Source organism: Aegilops tauschii, chromosome 2 (assembly GCF_002575655.3).
Source record: "Aegilops tauschii subsp. strangulata cultivar AL8/78 chromosome 2, Aet v6.0, whole genome shotgun sequence".
Lineage (NCBI taxonomy): Eukaryota > Viridiplantae > Streptophyta > Magnoliopsida > Poales > Poaceae > Aegilops > Aegilops tauschii.
The window spans coordinates 361,925,873-361,945,152 of record NC_053036.3 but is presented as its reverse complement, the minus strand read 5'-3'; the positions used below and the strand labels follow the sequence as shown (position 1 = coordinate 361,945,152).

General features: G+C 48.0%; 3 protein-coding genes across 5 annotated transcripts; 1 reads left to right on the top strand and 2 right to left on the bottom strand.

Moving 5' to 3' along the window:
* The first annotated feature begins 3,315 nt into the window (after window positions 1-3,315).
* On the top strand, window positions 3,316-10,743 carry LOC109752614 (recQ-mediated genome instability protein 1). Of its 2 annotated transcripts, none has more exons than XR_005768266.3 (8): window positions 3,316-4,645; window positions 5,373-5,543; window positions 6,543-6,688; window positions 7,265-7,398; window positions 7,953-8,533; window positions 8,965-9,040; window positions 9,118-9,246; window positions 10,428-10,743. XR_005768266.3 is itself a non-coding variant. In XM_020311511.4 (8 exons), the coding sequence occupies exons 1-8, from the start codon at window positions 3,626-3,628 to the stop codon at window positions 10,617-10,619; spliced, it is 2,484 nt and encodes an 827-aa protein (XP_020167100.1). In that variant the 5' UTR covers window positions 3,316-3,625; the 3' UTR covers window positions 10,620-10,743. The 2 variants fall into 2 exon arrangements, 1 of the variants encoding a protein (XP_020167100.1); XM_020311511.4 differs by having other exon boundaries at window positions 8,930-9,040.
* Window positions 10,744-11,193: 450 nt separating this feature from the next.
* Window positions 11,194-13,056, bottom strand: LOC109752621 (11-beta-hydroxysteroid dehydrogenase 1A-like). 2 transcript variants are annotated; one of them, XM_020311522.4, is made up of 6 exons: window positions 12,790-13,056; window positions 12,500-12,692; window positions 12,205-12,290; window positions 11,995-12,126; window positions 11,726-11,890; window positions 11,194-11,634 (listed from the first exon to the last, which is right to left on the bottom strand). In XM_020311522.4, the coding sequence occupies exons 1-6, from the start codon at window positions 13,039-13,041 to the stop codon at window positions 11,341-11,343; spliced, it is 1,122 nt and encodes a 373-aa protein (XP_020167111.2). In that variant the 5' UTR covers window positions 13,042-13,056; the 3' UTR covers window positions 11,194-11,340. The 2 variants fall into 2 exon arrangements, with proteins under 2 accessions (XP_020167111.2, XP_040254961.1); XM_040399027.3 differs by lacking the exon at window positions 11,995-12,126 and having other exon boundaries at window positions 12,790-13,014.
* Window positions 13,057-13,442: 386 nt separating this feature from the next.
* On the bottom strand, window positions 13,443-15,385 carry LOC109752622 (11-beta-hydroxysteroid dehydrogenase A). Its single transcript, XM_020311523.4, has 6 exons — window positions 15,049-15,385; window positions 14,742-14,934; window positions 14,555-14,640; window positions 14,262-14,393; window positions 13,997-14,161; window positions 13,443-13,888 (listed from the first exon to the last, which is right to left on the bottom strand). The coding sequence occupies exons 1-6, from the start codon at window positions 15,286-15,288 to the stop codon at window positions 13,598-13,600; spliced, it is 1,107 nt and encodes a 368-aa protein (XP_020167112.1). The 5' UTR covers window positions 15,289-15,385; the 3' UTR covers window positions 13,443-13,597.
* Between the last annotated feature and the right edge of the window lie 3,895 nt (window positions 15,386-19,280).

Here is a 19,280-nt window from a genome sequence, read left to right as displayed (position 1 = left end):
AGTGATGTGCCATATACTTGCATTCTCAATTTGCGTCCCCATCGTGTCATACATAACAACTATTCTTTCATGATGGATGACATGTTCTTATACCATGCATCAATTTTCTTTGAGATATGCTTATCTTGTGCTAACTCACACATGCACATACACATCATGATGGATGATGTGTACATTTACCACGCACACACTTTCTTTGGTTTGTGTCTCTTTTGTGTAGGTACCCATGAATACTTGTCAACCTCGCAATCCCACGAGTTGACAAAATGAGCTCTAGAGAGCAATGATGACTTGGGATCCCATGGATTTCCTTTCCCATCGCTCTCTTCGCGCAAAGACTTCGCGCATTTCTTCTACATGGCTCTCACATGGTTATGGGTTATCGTCCTTTACATATTATATGCCCATCTTGCCATGTTCACTTTGCATGATATGCTCATTCATATGCCTTTGCCATGCATTTGTGACCCATGCTTTGCATTACACATGATGATTTGATTCTACTACTTGTATGTGTATTTGCAAGCTTGGTGGAGATATTGCTTATTATTGTCATGTTTGCTATGTGCCCCATGCCTCTGATGATATCTTGCTTTGTAATCGTGCTTGTGATATGCCATGTGCATTGACTATGCCTACTATTGGCTCTCATGACTTGATTGCATCGCACATGTTGCAAAATTACTATATCATTTGTGTTGGGTGCCTCACTTTCTTCACCACACCATATGCACATTGTGCTTGGATTGTCTTGCACTTGCCCCATGTGTTTAGACATTTCATTTCTTTTGGTGTTGTGAATGACTCTTATGCCTACCATAGACCATTTGTCGAGAGCTTTATGCATGTTTGCTATGATCTTGAGGTCGATGCTTGCTATCTTGTCAAACATATTTGCATCGCTACCTCACATTTGCATGCGTGTATCCATGATGTCCTTGATTGTGCTCAATTTAGATGCTTACATTCCATGCCACACTTCTTTGTCAAACCATATGCTATGCTTGATGACAACACTTGTTGGGTGGATCACCGCTTGAATACTTGGTTTTGCTTTAATGCCAATCACATTTGTTTTTCCAAGTGCTTGTTATATTTGCTCCTTTTGAAGGAACTACAAGACGGTGCGACATTGGAGAGTGCCCATTTCGAGCTTCCACATGACAAGTGCTTGGTGGTTGTCCACTTCTACACGGCGACGCCCTCTCTTTCCCATGGTGATAAAGATCACGATCCGTGGACGGATCTCTCCCAAGGGGGGGGAGATGATGCAGAGCATCCCTCGTCCATCCACATGGACACGCCATCACCATCGCAAGCACCGAGAGGACCGGTGACAAGAGCACGTGCACGCAACATCGACAACGAGGTCACTTCTTTCCTCTTCGAGTCTCGTTCGGAATCGCATATGAATCGGGTCCTACCTCAAACGGAGACGTTGTGCATTCTTAGGTACGTGGGAGATCGTCACGAGGAAGCACGGAGGGAAACACCAGGTTCACCCGGAGGCACACGGAGGAAGGAGAAGGAAGATGGGCACGAAGGAGTGGAGCCACTAACACCCCGGGTGCCCGGCCCCTGCGTCCCCGGGTGCCCGGCCGCCTGATGTGCTGGGCCTGGTCGCCCCGGGTGCCCGGCCAGGAGGCCCCGGGCGCCCCAGCCTGGGCGCTTCCCACCGCCCCGGGTGCCCGGCCAACTGGCCCCGGGTGCCCGGCCCCTCCCGCTGGAGCTGCCGCCTTCCACCCCGGGTGCCCGGCCCATGCCCCCAGCCGCCTGGCGCGCCCCCGGGTGCCCGGGCCCTCTACAGCAGGCCCTGTCCAGCCCGGGTGCCCGGCCCTTCGGCCCCGGGTGCCCGGCCACCTACAGCCGCACCACCTCCGGGTGCCCGGGCCTCTTTGCACCGGGTGCCCGGACCACTCCGCGAAGGCGTACGTGCAAGTTGGGGATTTTGCCCTTGTAACCCTCCCCCTCTCTTATTTCGCCCCTAGACTATAAGTACCCCACCTAGCTCATGAGAGAGGATAACAAAGTAGATGACATGATTTAGTGAGCTTTGCTCCTTATATCTCCTCTTGTGAGAGAGAGACCACTCCTTTGGAGTACAAGACCTCCATTGGAGAGGATCCCTTGGGATGCAAGCCCCCCTTGAGGGAAGGATCTACTTAGATCATCAAGCCCTCATCTCCTTCATAGGATTTGGGATGAAATCTACCATGTATCTTGTTTCCCTTTGATTGTTCATGTACCTTGTGGATCTTGTGTGTTTGTTGGTCTAGTGGATGTGTGATTGGACTTGTTCTTGAGTGTTCCTCTTGTTTTCTCTCTTGTGTTCATCTTGTTCTTGGGGATTCCCCCTCCAATTCATGAAAGATCTCCATTTAGGGTTCCACCCTACAACACTAGGGCGTTGTTTGGATAAGAGGAATATAGAGAGCGCGATCTACGTAAGCCAAAGAAACTGCCTAACCGTATAAAATCTTGTTTGGCTCGTCTAACAACAACACGGATATAGGAAACTCGTTTCTCAAACACCCAGAATTCCGGGTTTATGGGAAAACGAGTATTACTCGTTTTTCCACAAACGCGATTAGTATATACGGATGCAACTGCTTTTCTCTGCCCCCGCCTTTTCCTCAGCAAACTCAGCTGGCGCCAATTCTGCTGTTCGTGATTCCGCCCAGCCTGCTGCCCCGGGCGTCACCGGTCCAATGGTAAAACAGATGATTTCCGTGCAGCCTGCATGGCCGGCGTTGAGTGGACGCAGGGCCTGTGAGTTGACCTGAAGCAGGACCGCTCGCCGGGCAGAGCTTGTGCGGGGCCGACGGCAGACGAAGCGTAGTAGGCCTGGCAACCTAGCAGTTCAGAGGGGCGGACCGGCGGAGGCGCGCCGTAGCCGGCGTCCGCGCGCGGCGGCGTGTACCTGACGACCCAGGAATCCAGCGGCAATCGGCATCCAGGGGCGGAGGCGCGCTCTAGCCGGTGTCCGCGCGCGGAATCTTCCACGGGCGAGACGAGGGAGCAGCGGTGTCATGGAGCGGAGGAAGAATCAGAGGAGAGCAGCATCTCCCCGAGCTTGGATGACGCCATGATGTGTGATTTGGGAAAAGTGTGAGTCACTCACGGAGTCACGGGAGGAGAATAGGAATAGAAACAGCTAGTGGTCGTGGGTATCCAAACAAGGAACTGGGCGGATCAGTTTTCCGAATTTTCTAACCAAACGTAGTTTTTTATAAACTGATTATTCGCAAAAACAAACTTAAAACGGGTTTTCTTAAAAATCGGCTAAAAACTCATTTTCTATAATCCTAACGCCTCCCCTCGATCACGTTCGACTGCAGCGCTGCTGCCTCCCTCGATCCTCCAGGTCCAGCGCAGTGGCTACCCCTTGATCCATCGGCGCTACGCTGGCCGCCGGGAACGACCTGCATTACCACGCCGCAACCAAACAGGTTTTGATTTTTCTGCGCTAATCTATGAGATTATACGAAGCGTGAAGGCTTTTGGAGATCCTCCCGCGCTGGAAGCCCGGAACCTGCCTCCAAAATTTCTCCAGGGAAACCGCCCCCAAAACCATCTCCCCCCGTTCCCTTCCTCCGACCAAACCGCCCCCAAACTTTCTTCGAGAATGGGGCGCCGCAGCCTAATCATCACCGACTCCGACGAGGAAGATGCCGCGGCCACTCCTGCCTCCGCCTCCGTTTCCACTGGCGGCGGCGGAAGCGTCGGCCGCCCCTCGTCTCAAAACCCCAGCCCCTTCCTAGCCCCCTACACATTACCGTCCTCGCCTCCCCCCTCCCCTCCCGTCGAGATCTCCGATGACGAGGAGGAGGTCGACGAGATCCAGGACCCCGACGAGGATTCCGCCTTCGGCGATGCCCCCGACGAGATGCGGGACTCTGACGGGGACTCCCTTTTCACCGACGTCGCCGATGACCTCTCCCCACCACCTCCCGCTCCACCTCAATATCCTCCGCCCCAAACTCCATGTCCACCTCCCGCTCCTGCTCCCGCCGTTCCTTTGTTCCGAACCCCAAGACCAACCCCGCCTCCCGCATCCACTCCTCCCTCCGGAACACGAACCCCAGTTCCACCGCCGGCCGCCGCACCTACTCCGGCCCGAACCCGAACCCCAGTCTCATCGCCGGCTGCCGCACCCACTCCTGCCCGTACCCCAACCCCAACTCCACCGCCCGTTGCCGCACCCACTCCTATGTCCCGGACCCCAACCCCAACTCCACCAGCCGCTGCCGCATCAGCTCCTCCTGCCCGAACCCCAACGCCAACCCCACCACCTGCTGCCGCGCCTGCTCCTCGGCCTCGAACCCCAGCTCCAACCCCTCCCTCTGCCTGGACCCCAACTGCGACCCCGCTCACGTCCTCGACCCCACCGTCCGCACTGAGCGCGCAGCTGCGTCCGGTGGATGCGTTCCTGCGGCGACTCGGGCTTCGTGTACGGGCAGAGTGGCTTCAACAGTGTGCTGCCGGGTTGCCTGGGCTCAACGGCCATGGCGGCACTGAAGTGCAGGCTAGACAGTGTTTTGAGCAGCTCCTCTTTGCCGACATGAACCAATGCGGCGCTGGTGTGCTTCCGGAGGGCGTCGGGTCTATGGAGGCTGCCATCCTCGATGGACCATTTGTGCTACAGGTTGTAGCCCCCTTATAATTCAGTATGTGAATGATTGGTTATGATTTTCTTTTCGAGTTGGGGATATCAGTACTGCTTTGGTGCCCCTCCTGGTGCTGCATAGTTATGCAATGTACAGCATGGTTTTGCTCTGGTGGATACTTCAGGTTGGTGATGGCAATGTCTGCAATTTGCCTCCATATCCGAGCTTCTAATTCGAGATCCATCTGAAATAAGGCGTTTATGCTGGAACCTAAACCTTTAGTTTACTTGCTTTACTTCAACTTAGTGACTGCGTCACAAAGGCGCAATTCCTTAGTCAGAACTTTGGAGTATCGTTCTTTGACACATGAAGGTGATTGCTGGCCGCATAGAATGATGAATATTGTTGAGATTGCTGTACTAGTAAAGTGCAGGTCATCTAAGTTATCTGTTTAGTTCTTGGTCACCAGTGTGCCAGGAAAACAATCCTAAGCATCACGGGGTCCTTTTAACTTAACCCAATCACATGCATCTTCAAGGTAGTACTGTAGTAGGACTGATGATCTCTTTCCTTCTTTCTTTGTAATGTGATCAAAGTTGAGTCAGTACCAGATTGACCTTAACTTAAGGGCCCATGCTAGTGGGTAGAGGAGAAAGATTGCATCGCTTATATGGTTGGTCCAAATTATAAAGGTGTAGATTTGTCATGTGCAGATTGAGGACCGTTTCATGAATGTAACCATCTAACCAGCTCTGTGTTTCTTAGGTTGATGAAATCGTCAATATGTCTGCCCCTTTAAGGGAAAGATATCGTGATGCACCTGCCGGCCCCAAACGATGTTTAAAGTTATCAATGACAGATGGCATCCAACGCATATATGGAATGGAATACAGGCCTATCAAAGACCTGGAAGTTCTTGCACCTGCTGGTTTTAAGGTCATCTTTCAAAATTTGATCTGCTCATTTTCCTGAGAAGGTTGTCTTGCCTTACGATTTTATGTTCTTTTCTTAGCTTATACTAAAATGTTGAATTTCCACAGAATGTGCTTACTTGTGTTAGGATGCATTTGGCATGGGAATACACTCTTCACATACTTGTGTTCATGGCAATAGTATCAGGCAGTAATAGGATAAAGTTAGAATATTATTTAAATAGGAAAGAGATAAGATTTAAGATAGAGATCGAAGTAACTAATATGATGGTGCCTATGCTCTGGTACCATTTTGACTGTTTTGTGCAATTTTCATATAAAATCAATTCACATATTTACTTTTGTAGCAGTTGAATACATTCATCACCCTTAATGTTCCACCCAGCAATAACTAATATGTGGAGCACTACGCAATTATCTTCTCATTGGGCTATTAAACATTTGAACTTACATCTGGATTGTAACATGAATGTCTACATTTTAATCAAATACTCCCTCCGTTCCTAAATATAAGTCCTTTTAGAAAAGGACTTATATTTAGGAACGGAGGGAGTAGATATGAAAGATAGGACCAGGCACTCCGCATGCATTCAGTAAGTTTTTTCTCTACTTCTGTGATACCATTTGTAAATGTTGGGAAACATAGAAGTATGGTGCTTACTCCATGTGTGGAGTGTTGGTTGGTGCTGGCAAAGATTGATTGTAGTGAAGAAAACTCAGAACTCAGTTGAGAAACCTGGCATTCTCTGAAACTCATTGGTCATACCATTGTCTGCATTTTTTAACTAGCATCCTCTTATATATCATCTTTTCTTGAGACACCCTGTAGACCGAAATGGTAGATGCACTCTATGTACCGGTATATCATATATATAAGTGATATATGATTACAAACAATATGTCAGGTAAATGCCAATGAGTGTGCAGCATGAGATTATAAGACATATTTTTCCCTATCCTTATATTTGTACCAACAGCTTGTAACTTTCTTTACATATCTCAGATTGTTATAAGGAATGTGCACATAAAGAGAGGGCTTCTTATGTTAGTCCCTGAGGTTATTGAGATTCTTGGTGGGGTAGTTGATGAATTGGAAGCAGCACGTGTAAGACTTGTTTCTGAAGTAAATAAACCACCTCGTGGAAAAAGGTATGTACTGTCCTTGTCCATCAGTGAACACATTAGATCTACGCAGATGCCATTTCATTGCGAGGTATATTGCTTCACCTTGTATTTTAAGCAAGAACTCGACAGTTATTTATGGAAGTGTAAAGGGCAGCCCGGTGCATGTAGCTCCCGCTTGCGCAGGGTCCGGGGAAGGGTCCGACCACTTTGGGTCTATAGTACGCAGCCTTTCCCTACATTTCTGTAAGAGGCGAATTAAATAATTTAAAACGCAAACACTTCAGCTGAGGATCTTTGGCTACATCTCTTCTTGGTCAGCAAGAGTCGCAGCTCACAGCCACAATATCATTTTTGTATATTAAGTACTTAGCAAGCTTCGTTTTCTTTCATTTTGTTTACATATCTTTCTATCATAACTCCCAATTTTGTAAACTGAATAATAAATGCTTATCCAATCAGCCACATGCCCTGTTCTTGCAGTTTTGCTATTCAATGTGTTCTGTTCGTCACATTTCTTTACAAGCTGCTAGTTGTTTGTTCATATCTTGGTATATTTATTGTTCTAGATTCCACATGTATGTTCATGTGTTCATGCTGCAGGAAACAAGGTGGATTACCTTTGTCCTCCAGAGCCACCCTAGCTGCCTGGCCACGTAATGTAAGCGCTGCAAATGGTGGTGAGCAAGGCATCTCAATGCCAAGAACAGTAAACCCCTCTCATCCAACAGGATTAGGTAATACTTCTATGTTTAAGTAGACTCATTTTTATTAGATGGAGTCGTAGAGGTTAGAGAGGCAACTGAATTACTATGGATGATTATCTTCTTTGCCAGCAATGTGTAAGTAGACACATTTTTTTGTGTTATCACCTTGATTTTGTGATCGATTTACCTGCAATTAATTACTCCTACCTGTGAGTCTATGCTGCTGAAAGAGACTTTGTATATTCTTTTACTCAAGTGGCGATACAGGTGACTGAATATGCTCCCTATCTGCTGTAGAACTCCATTATATTCAGACACTATGGCCTACTTATAATTGCTTAGCTGCTTGTTGCAAATATTTTGTGCATGACCACAGTTGCCTTACCACACTTTCTTAGAGGTCCTCCTGTTGTATTGAAAATGTTTTCCTGCAATTCTGTCATTCTTGTGGTTCAATACTGTGTCAAAGAAAGTCGATTTGTCAAGCAAGTTGCCCTGTGTTTCAGTTTACATTGTTTAAGATCTTAACCTTCCAAGTATTTATTATATGATGTATTCATGCTTCATTGTTATTCAATTCACAGGTAATGGCTCTCAAGTTGGCGGAACTACACAAACAATGGAAGAAGAGCGTGTTAACCATCCTGTTGTAATAAATGGTGTCCGAGCACAACGTCAACATTTTCAAGAAAACACTATGCAGGACCGATCTACTTCTCTTACTGGGAACAACACAGAGGCTTCTGCACCTGCTACCTATAGACATGAACCCCAACAAAGCACTAGTAGAATTGCACGAACTTTGGTAGACGAATATGTTGACCATCCTATTGTGGCGAACAATGTTGACGAGCAAATACAACGTGTCCAAGAAATCACCATGCAGGACCAAGCTACTGCTTTTACTAGGAGCAGAGGAGAGCCTTCTACATCTACTCCTTGTGGTGGGTATGATTCCCAACAAAGGGCACATGACATTGGTGCAACTGGTGCCAATGGTGCGGAGGCTGCACGGCCTTCAACTGTTGGTGATAATACTGGCCAGATGGAACATCCAGTCATTCTAAGTGGTGAAAATGAAAAACCTTTCATATACATTTTCAACTTGATGGCACATTGGACCATAGAAAAGGATACAAGACCCTACATTCAAGGAAAAATTAAGGTTCATTTACTACTTAGTACCTTTTATTTGCAGATTTAGCTGTCCTTGACCTCTAGCCTTTTTGTCTACATTTTTTTTACATAGAACTGTGTCCATTTCATATTTCCTGTTTGATCAAAATGCTTTTCAACGAGTTCAAGACTGGTGGTAGATTTTCCTACATGTATATTTATTTTCTGTCATTTCCAGATTGGATTTTCTACTTGCAGATTTAGCTATCCTTTCAAACCTTTTGTCTACAAACTTTTACATAGAACTGTGTCCATTTCACATTGCTTGTTTGATCAAAATGTTTTTCCATGAGTTCAAGAGTGCTGGAAGATTTTCTTACATGTATATTTACTTTCAGTCATTTGTGCAAAATGCAAACGTTGATTGGTGACATAACTGCTACAGGGTTTGATTACCTCTGTCAAACGATTTCAATTTAGGAACCGCAGAGAGTACGAGCTTCTTGTGTGCATAGATGATGGAAGTCAAATTTCAGAGGCCTTTGTTGACAGTACTGTGAGTATATCTGTTTTATTAATAGTTTCCTAGCATGTTTACTCAAGATCACAACCTTATCATAACACATTACACAGATTGTACGTAACATAATTGGCCACTCATGTGAGGAGGTTTCAACTGCCGTTTCTGATCCAACCTCAGAATCGTACATCGCTATGAAACAAATTCTGAGTGGATTTCAGCATTATTTGGAGAAATTTGAGGTCCCCCCTCCCTCTTTCCCTCTCATAAAATTGAATATGTATCTTTATTAATACCTTTGCCTTATGGTCCTTTCTTACTGGCGTGACTAATAATATTAGTTTCAATCGCCTGTGCATCTGTTGTCTGACTTATAGCTAGGACAAACAGGGCCCTCCCGATTAATATAAGTATGCTCTAGCAGATAGAAATAAAGTAAAATGTAAACAAAAATCTATTTGAGACTTTTGCAGACCATTTTACAATGTCAAGGGGAATGTCTTATAAGTATGCTCCTAGTTTGACAACATTTACATTTCCAAGTCGAATGTCTTTTGTCACTTAATTAATAATGTGTCGATCATATTTTCACCTGATATTTCATGGCAGCTAAATGTATACTGTGTGAATGTTGTAAAAAAAAAAAAAAAATTGTTGGCTTTTAAGCGATGAACCTTAAGTCTTAGTGCACGTAAGCCCCTTCGTGCGTCCAAGTCGGCCCCGAGGGGAGTGAAATGCCACCAGAGATCCTTTTTGGCAAGACTTTGGTCTACAAACTGAATTTTGTGAGGCTTATAGCCTTCAACTGTTTGAGCTTGCTTTAGATAAGCCTTAGTTATTTTGACAATTCCAGTCGATAAGCCCTTAAGCTAAATAAGCCCCATAACTTTTAAATCAAGTTAGGCTAAGCATGTTCAGATTAGTACATAGCAATTCAGCCTGCTAGTTGTGCTATATAATATCTGCGCACTTACCATTCATGTTTGTAGCTGGACTTCGGTTGATGTTTTAGAACTGTTGAAGTGTATATGTGGATCACCTAGCCCTTTTCATCAGTTCGGGCTTTTGGTTGTGTTGGCTAGTGCATGAAGCTTAGCAAGAACATCTTGCTAGTGCTGCAGTTACCGCATAAGCCAATACTACTACTGTCATTTGGTCAGTTGCCTCTTCATATTGTACTGGTAGTGATTGCAGGTTTTCTTTGAAGCTATTCCTCTATATATATTGGTGGCAAACACTTCAAATAGTGTGCTACTACCTTGTATTCATAATTAGGGAAGAAGTATGTTCAGACCCTTCAGCGCATGGACCATTTGGATTACTTTGAAAAATCCGAATTCATGTCATATGATTTTAGTTCCTTGTTTTTATTTACAACATCTTAAATCTTGAAGGTGTGTATGTTTTCCCCCGTCAATTGTAGGGTACAATGCATATTGAGTACAACGGACAATCTTCTCGACCTATCGTGCGTGAGATGAACGAAGGTTGTTCGACTGCTGATGCATGGCTCCTGCTTCAGAGGCTGAAAACATGTACGGCTCAACGGCACATCCGAAATTTGGACTTTATGGATACCACCCCGTGTCTATGGTCAGCCTTTTTGCTCGGTTAATGCAAAAGCCACATCGTCCTGATCTTGATATGCTAGGCCACTTGTGAAGTTTTCAGCTCTAGGCTTAAGCAGCACTCAGTTTCTCGTTTTACATCTATGCTTCTGCTATAAAATGTTTTCACTATCTCTGATTCACGCAGTAGCTCTTGCATTATTTTTCATCTTCTAGCTCTTTGCATTATTTTTCATCTTCTATGCGTTGGGGGATTGGAACTAAGTAAAAACAAAAACAGTTTGCTGTCACAAGGATAATAAAATATGTCAAATTATTGAAAAAGGCAATTCAAGAATTCACCTGACCGTCAAGAATCCCTCTGTCCGAAAGAATGTACAGAATGTTTGTACTCCTTTTGTCCGAAATTAGTCGACGCTCAAATGAATGTATGTCGAACTGAAATAGTGATTAGGTCTAGGTTCCTGTAAATTGTCTGTGTTCCCCCCACCAAAACACACACACATGACAAGCCGCATCAAATTCCCAATTCGGTAACTCAGAAGTGAAGTTCCATGCACATTGCACCAAGTAGTGATGTCTTCTACGTTGTCCACTGGATTTCAGACGAAGAAAAAAAAGTACTGTAATGTTCTTTTCCACTCTCAATTATTACGGACCATGGACATACTAGTACACAAGCACGTTTTAGTTCGACAAAGCTTCATCTTACTACTACCAGACCTCGTAGTGGGCTTCCTACATCACAACGGGCCGATCCAGCTACTTTCACCTGGCCTGAATCTCCGGCGACCGCAGCGAGGCCGTTTGGGTGAACCAGCGCACCCCGGGCATGTCGAGGATCTGTCTTCCCACAGTGTCGGTCGTTGCAGGGCGCCCCAGTGTCTTCACGGTCAGGAGCCGGGAGCTCCAGGCCAGGATCTCTGGGAAGCAGACCCTGAACAGGTACACCGCCAAGTACCACCTCGGCTCGAACACGTACCTCTCCCCCCGGCACACATCCTTCACCGCCGTCTTTGCGAAAGCGGCGACAGGCTCTGCCGGTGTTGGCCCAAGGATCGCCTGCGATGATCACAATCAGCTAGATCAACAACATGAATTGATATGATGCTACCGTGGTCGAACAATAATATCATGTGGCAACTCGTGTTACATCTCTTTCGTCTTGGTCAACTTTCATCTCTCCTTCCTTGGTGAGCATCTTCCCCTTTGTGATCTCTGACTCGACCACCCCTGGGACGATCTCTGTAATGCGGACGTCCCCGCCAAGCTCCATCCGGAGCGTGTTGTAAAAATTTAGCGCCGCTGCTTTGCTCGCCTGCCATGCAAATAACAGACATTTCACATTAGCAACATTTCCACATTGTACCCGTGCATTTCAATGGTTTATGCTAGCAAGCACGGAAGGGGCTCGTCACAGACATTGTAGAAGGTGTTCCTTCCGATGAATATGTAGGAGGAGTTGGAGGTGACACCAACGATCCGGCCATGGGTTTTCTTCAGGTGAGGAATGGCATAGCGAGTTGGGTACACATGACCCCAGAAGTTGATGTCCTACGTGCAGAAGTCAGATTCTCACTCATTGTCGCCCTAAGTTTGTGTGAAGAACTGAAAACGGCCTGTGTTGCGTACCATCAGTGTTCTGAAGTAGCTCACGTCCTCCACCTCTTCGAACTTGCAGACCTGCCAAATCGACGCGTTGTTCACCAAGTGGTCCACTGCAAATAGCAGGCACATCAAAAGAAAGTTCCGGTGATCCGAATGCACACTCGTCAATCTTGATATGATTCACCAAAAATCCCAGTGATCATTAAGCACTTACATGAATATATGTCATATATGGATTCAGTTAATCTACTGTTTTCAGGAAAATTCATGTAGCAATATTTGTCTACGGTGGCATAGATGCCATTCAGTTCAGACTTACATCTTCCGAAGTAGGCAACCGTGTCGTCGATGAACTTTAGGCAGTCGTCGGGCTTGGAGACGTCAGCCGGCAAGACAAGGACGCTGGGTGAGCCGAGCGCCGACGCGTTGTCGGCGACCTCCCGGAGGCTCGCCTCCCTTCTCGCCACGAGCGCCAGGTTGGCTCCTCTCTTCGCGTACTCATACGCCAGGTGCTACACACACAAACAAGAAACTAGATAAATCTACCGTATAGAAAAGGTGAAGCATCTGTCCTGGAGAGACGTATGCTGTGATGTAACGTATGCATACCTCGCCTATGCCGGAGGAGGCGCCGGTGATGAGGACGACCTTGCCGGAGACGTTGTCGGGGAAGACGGAGCCGAGGAAGGAGGCGGTGAACCTGTAGACGTAGTAGGGCGGGAGGAAGAGCAGGAGCAGCGCGGCGAGAGCCAGCTCCAGCGCTACGCCGGCCAACCTGCCCATCAGCATCGTCATCGGCGTCCTTGCCGACAGGTGGATTTTGCAGTGTGTGTATCCCCTACCATGGCACAAACGTTGCATATATGCCGGCAGCTGGCAGGATCCTCCTTTGCGGTGCGGTGCGGTGCAGGAGACGCGTGGAGAGGCGAGAGGGCATGCGGACCGCCATCTCAGCTGCTACGTGCCGGCGCGGGGGCCACGTGTCAACCGCGTTTCGTGCGGTCGTTTTGGTTATCTGGGCGGCCGCATGCACAGAGCTATCACCGTGAGCATCGTCGATATTGGAGAAGAAGCCCGTTGTATGCTCTGTTTCAGTAGTTTTTTTTTTGGTGTGCGAGGGGCTTTGTTTCAGTTTCGAATGCACACCCATCCATTTGCAGCACTGTGAACAAATCTTCTTTCTAATTCTAAACCCGGAGCGCGAGAACTTCCATTCAAAAGAATGGAGTTTTCTTGTTGTTGAGAGATTCAAAAGAAGAGAGTTTTTCAGGTAGAAACAAAATCATACTTAGTTCGATCGAACGCAACTTAAATTTACACAAACCATCCATCACTCTTCACTAGAACTAACACCTCGCCATTCTATCTTATTTTCTTTGCAGTACGACACCGGAACATTCATTTATTCACGTAGCATCTACTCCCATTTGATGTCCGACGTGTGCAGCGACGGCGGCTGCAGCACGCGCTTGGCGCCCGTGACCTCCAGGACCCTCCTCGCCCTCATCTGGCTGCCCCCGTCGCCGGAGCTCCGGCGGTAGAACACGCGTTGCAGGACGTCGCCCACCTCCGGCGCCAAAGACCGCCAGAGGAACAGCCCCCGGTACCACAGCGGCACGGTGACGCTGCGCCGGCCGCGGCAGACCGCGTCCACGATAGCCTCGGCGCACCGCTCGGCACGCACCACCGGGAACAGCCTCACCTGAGCCTGCATTTGCGCGATGCAAATCAAGCATGAGCATGGTTTGATTCTGTAATTGGCGACAACTTCTACAGAATCAAATCAACTGTGTATTCTCTGTCGTGTGCAACTGACATTCCTCGTGTCTTGATCGACCTCCACTCTCCCTCCTTTGGAGAGGTGCTTCCCCTTGGTCATCTCGGACTCGATCCATCCGGGCGTCGCCACCGTGACGCCCATCTCGTCGCCGAGCTCCATCCGCAAGGTCTCGGCGAAGCTCAGCACGGCGGCCTTGCTAGCCTGCAATGTTACGAAAACGGAACACGTATCAGTCGAACTCAAAATGCACAAACTAGAAAGGGAAAAGGAACTGTAATGTTGGAGGGATTTGTATTAGTACATTGTAGAAGCTCATCCTAGGCATTGCTAGCACCGCCGCGGCCGAGGAGTTGACGAAGATCTTCCCGCGGCTCCTCTTCAGGTGGGGAAGAGCAGCGTGGGTTGGATGCACCGTACCCCAAAAATTCACATCCTGTAGCGCCAACATATCAGTATCATGAAGGGAGATGATGGAATTATAAATTATGTAGAATTGCATTCAGAAATTGAGGAGCAAGAAGGAGCAGAGAAGCACAGGAACATAGGGCTATATTATGAAGAGTCTAAACAAGGTGGGTAGAGATCGAACGGTACCAAGATTTGCTTGAAACCAGCGACATCGGGCACCTCCTCGAACCAGCACACGTTGGCCAAACCGGCATTGTTCACAAGATGATCCACTGCAATTAAACCACTTGCCCAAGTTACAGGGGCTCAAAACATACGTGTACACGATGGATGAGCTATCAAGGCAGGCATAGCACAGCATGTGGCTACTTACACCGGCCAAAGCGCTCGACTGTGGCCTGGACGAACGCCTTACAGTCCTCCGGCCTCGCCACGTCCCCCGGCACAACGAGCACGTCCGGCGAGCCGAGATCGGTCGCCTTCGCAGCGACCTCGCGCAGGCTTCCCTCCCTCCGCGCCACCAGGGCCAGCCTCGCTCCCTTCTTCGCGTACTGGTAAGCTATTTGCTGAACCCACAAGCAGCAAGTCCAAGTTAAACGGGACCCAGGAATATACATATCTGATCAACACGACTTTCTTAAATAAGGGCAACTCTGATCGAGAATCTCCATTATCCGTACCTCGCCGATGCCGGAGGATGCGCCCGTGATGAGCACCACCTTCCCCGCGACGTCCTCCGGCGCGACGGTGGCGGCGGCCGACGCGGCGAGCTTGTAGACGTGGTAGGGGGGCATGAAGAGCGCCAGGAGGAGGAGCGACCGGCGAGCCGCCCAGTCCATGAAGGTGTTGACGAGGTCCGTCGCCGGCGTCTCGCTGCGCAGCACCGTGTACCCCACCTTCAGCATGCTCAGCATCTCCATGACGGCGCCGACCTCCTCTTTCCTTCCTCCTTTCCTCGGGGCTTTGCTCGACGGCTGTGTTGCAAACTGCGATAGGTGGCGACCGTGAGAATGAGGCCAGGAGAGAGACGCTCGAGGAGCTTCACTGCATGAAGCGGGGGTCTCAGGCTGCCATGACACGTCGCGTATGGCTGGACGCGTGGCGCGGTGTCCTGCAGGAGCAGAGCTACCTGTGACTGTGAGCTTCTAGACACAACCTGCAGGTGGCCAGAGCACGCAGAGCGCTACAAGATTGCATCAAGATTGGTGCATGTACGTTTAAGTGATAGGATCATGATATGTTTCTTGCAGGAGTATTTCTTTACCAAAGTGCACGTACGGGTTCCGTCCTAATCCTCCGTTGGAGTGACAAAACACCTTTAGGGAAACGTTTCTACGCGGCGCACCGCCCGAAACTTTCGGCCGGTCCCGCGCGAGCCACGCGATCGAGGCCATCGTACGCCTCGCGTGACCCATCTGCCCCTGCCTTATCTTCTTCCTCCCGATCCCCTCTTCCTCGCTACCTTCGTCCTCCCGATCCCCTTCTTCCTCCTAAATTCTCTCTCAGCCGCGTCCACGCATGGGGGCGGCCATGCCTCTCCTTTTTCTCCTTCAGATCTCACCGCCGGCTAGCCCCAATTCCGCGCAGGTCCATACCTTCAACGTCAGCGCCATGCCCACTTCTTTCTACTGCCCGCGGCTGCAGGTTCCTTCCGCCCCGGCGAGCCGGAGTTCAAAGCCGCCATGGATAAGCCATCCGAGAGCTGCTGGAACCGTCCACCGGAGATGCTACCAGCACGGCGGCGCGACCTCCTCTCCCCGCTGCTGCAACCATCTTCTTCCAAACGAAATTGAAAGCATTTTGCTCCTCCACCGATGTTGCAACCGACAACCACAAAAGCTACAACTGTTCGATTCGAAAGATTCAACCAGCAGTATATAAAGCTTCAACAAGACACCATGCACTGAAAAAAGCTACAATCGTTCATATGAAAGCTTCAACTATAGTTTGAAAAAGCTTCGACGGACCCCCATACAACTAAAAAAAGCTTCAATAGTTCATGTGAAAGCTTCAACCCATATGTGAAAAAGCTTCAAACGGTGGAGTATGAAATAAAAAAAGTTACGGCCATCATTTTGGGAAGCTTCAACCGTTGAATTGAAAAGCTTCAACCGGTTTTATAAAAAGCTTCAACTAGCTTTATAGGAAGCTTCAACCCGCAAGTACACAACGAAAAAGTTGCAATCGTTGACATGAAAAGCTTCAACCCTACTTTTGAAAAGCTTCAACCCGGCGACAAAAAGCTAGAACTGGACACCTCACCGTTGATGCAATGGCGGCACTCCTTCGCCGGAGCTGCGACCTTCACCGGTAGGAGCTGCATGCGATATTTTGCTGCAATCGACAGCGGGAAAAGCTATAATCGGTGCCACGTCTTGCTACTCCCGGCAAAACCCGACGAAGGTTGAAGGAAATCGTGGTCGCCGCCGTGACTGTCGACATGAATGGTTGTAGCGATTCCTGTCACCGGTCGTAGCAAAAAATAACCATGGTTGAAGCAAAATATATCTGCACATGGATGATGAAGGAGAAAGGAATAGTTGGGCATGGCCACGGCGACAGGGCTGCGGCGAGGGGCGGCGGCGGAGCTGCAACCTGAGCTTCACCCGTCGCTGCTGAGAGCTACAACCACAGGTGCAGCTGTTTCATGGGTCAAGGCGGCGACGAGGATGGACGGCGAAGGTGGGGACCGGCGATGAGGACGGCCGGCGAGGATGGGGACCGGCGACGAGGACGGCCGGCGGAGGTGGGGACCGGCGACGAGGTCAGCCACGGAGGGGAGAGGATGCACGCACCGAGCAGGAGATGTGATTCCAGCGAGAGGAAGAAGAAGCTGCGGGGCAAACCCTTTTTTCCGCCAGATCCAATGGCCCACGCGGCTCAAATCCAACGGCCCTGACGCGACCGGCCGAACGGTTGCACCGGTGCACCGGCGCAGATTAGTGCCCTTATCTTTATTTTGCCTCAGCCAAAATGACCCGCTTTCTTGTACTCTGATCGTCCTAAATGTAATGTAGGTCAAGTTCACATGTACCCTTATTGCCGTGTATGAGGCAGCCCAAGATGAGTTCAAGGCTTATTTTCTTCGTGAATTAGTTAATCTGGCAAAAAGATAATCCCTATCTCACTTTTATAGTTGGGGATTTCAATTTGCTTCGATTTCGAAATGAGAAAAGCCGCGGTAGGTTTGATAATCATTGGCCTTTACTTTTCAACGCTGTCATCGACAGTCTAGATCTGCGAGAGGTTTCCATAATTGGAAGGAAATTCATTTGGGCGAATAGTCTTCCAAAACCGACATATGAGAAGCTAGATCGCGTTTTAATGGGTACCGACTGGGAATCTAAATTTCCCATGGTGTCTGTTCGTGCTCTACCTCGTATTGAGGCTATATGAGACCACCCACCCATTATCCTAACTATTGGTTTGCCACGACCACAACATAGATGCAAGTTCAAATTTGAACTTGAGCGGTTGCTTTGGGATGGCTTCCATGATATGGTCAAGGAGGTGTGGGAGAAACCTGTGGCCGGGAATACCCCAATTCACAAATGGAATAACAAAATGCGTGCATTACGCAAATTCTTTGGTGGTTGGGCTAGACATACGGTGGGTATTCTCAAAAAGGAGAAGCTTCGTCTTTCATCTATCATTGATGAATTATAAGCTTTGACAGAGGTTAGACCTTTATCTGAGCATGAAATCGAGATCAAGAGTCATTCGAATGCACACATAGCTAGCATGATGCGTGAAGAGGAACTCAAATGGTACCAAGATTTTAACTCTCGAATACTAGATATTTCCCTTCAGTCGCCAATGGCAGACACTGGAAGAAAATTATTCATTCCCTACTACAGGATGAGGGCACGATTGAGGGGCATGAGCAACTTAAATCCTACATCACTAATTATTATAAAAATTTGTTCAGAGCCCCAGAGGAAGGAAACTTCTCGATGGATGAGTCCCGAACAGATGACATCCCCCAGGTCTCTGATGAGGAAAATAGACTTCTAACAGCCCCATACTTCGAGGAGGAAGTTAGAAATGCAGTTTTCCTAATGGGGCACAACAAAGCCCTGGGTCTGGATGGTTTTCCCGCCGAGTTCTATCAGAACTTCTGGGAAGTCATCAAACATGATCTCCTACTTTTGTTTAGCGACCTACATGCTGGCCAACTAGAATTGTTTCGTTTAAACCGTGGTGAGATTATTTTATTACCTAAGGTTAATGAGGCTGAAAGGATACAACAATATAGACCTATTTGCCTCCTTAATGTTAGTTTTAAAATATTTACAAAGGTTGCGATGATCAGGCTAAATACGGTTGTTGAACACGTGGTTCGTCCTTCACATACTGCTTTTATGCAAGGCAGACACATCTTAGATGGAGTTGTTATCCTTCATGAGACAATCCATGAATTACATCGAAAAAAGTTGAATGGGGTGATACTTAGAATAGACTTTGAAAAAGCTTATGACAAAGTCAAATGGCCATTTCTTCAACAGACTCTTAGAATGAAAGGATTTTCTGTACAGTGGTGCGCTATGATCATAGCGTCATTTCTGGAGGTAGTGTTGTCATTAAGGTTAATGATGACATTGGACACTATTTCCAAATGAAGAAGGGACCGCGACAAGGTGACTCCGTATCGCCCATGCTATTCAATATAGTGGCGGATATGCTAGCGGTAATGATTGAGCGTGCCAAGGTTGATGGCCAAATTAATAGGTAGTAAATCATCTAGTTGATGGTGGTCTCTCTATACTTCAATATGCCGACGATACGATTCTCTTCATGGATCATGACCTCGAGAAAGCGAGAAATCTGTAATTAATTTTATCCGCATTCGAGCAACTCTCAGGTCTTAAGATCAATTTTCACAAAAGTGAATTGTTTTGTTTTGGCGTGGCTC

Coding starts and splice junctions, on each gene's coding strand:
- LOC109752614 (XM_020311511.4), top strand. CDS start 3,626: ATGGGGCGCCGCAGCCTAATCATCACCGACTCCGACGAGGAAGATGCC. Junction 5,544..6,542: donor TTGCACCTGCTGGTTTTAAG/GTCATCTTTCAA, acceptor TACATATCTCAG/ATTGTTATAAGGAATGTGCA. Junction 9,247..10,427: donor ATTATTTGGAGAAATTTGAG/GTCCCCCCTCCC, acceptor CGTCAATTGTAG/GGTACAATGCATATTGAGTA.
- LOC109752621 (XM_020311522.4), bottom strand. CDS start 13,041: ATGCAACGTTTGTGCCATGGTAGGGGATACACACACTGCAAAATCCAC. Junction 12,291..12,499: donor GGTTGCCTACTTCGGAAGAT/GTAAGTCTGAAC, acceptor TGCTATTTGCAG/TGGACCACTTGGTGAACAAC. Junction 12,127..12,204: donor GCTACTTCAGAACACTGATG/GTACGCAACACA, acceptor TTCTGCACGTAG/GACATCAACTTCTGGGGTCA.
- LOC109752622 (XM_020311523.4), bottom strand. CDS start 15,288: ATGGAGATGCTGAGCATGCTGAAGGTGGGGTACACGGTGCTGCGCAGC. Junction 14,641..14,741: donor AGTCGAGCGCTTTGGCCGGT/GTAAGTAGCCAC, acceptor GTTTAATTGCAG/TGGATCATCTTGTGAACAAT. Junction 13,889..13,996: donor TCGATCAAGACACGAGGAAT/GTCAGTTGCACA, acceptor GCGCAAATGCAG/GCTCAGGTGAGGCTGTTCCC.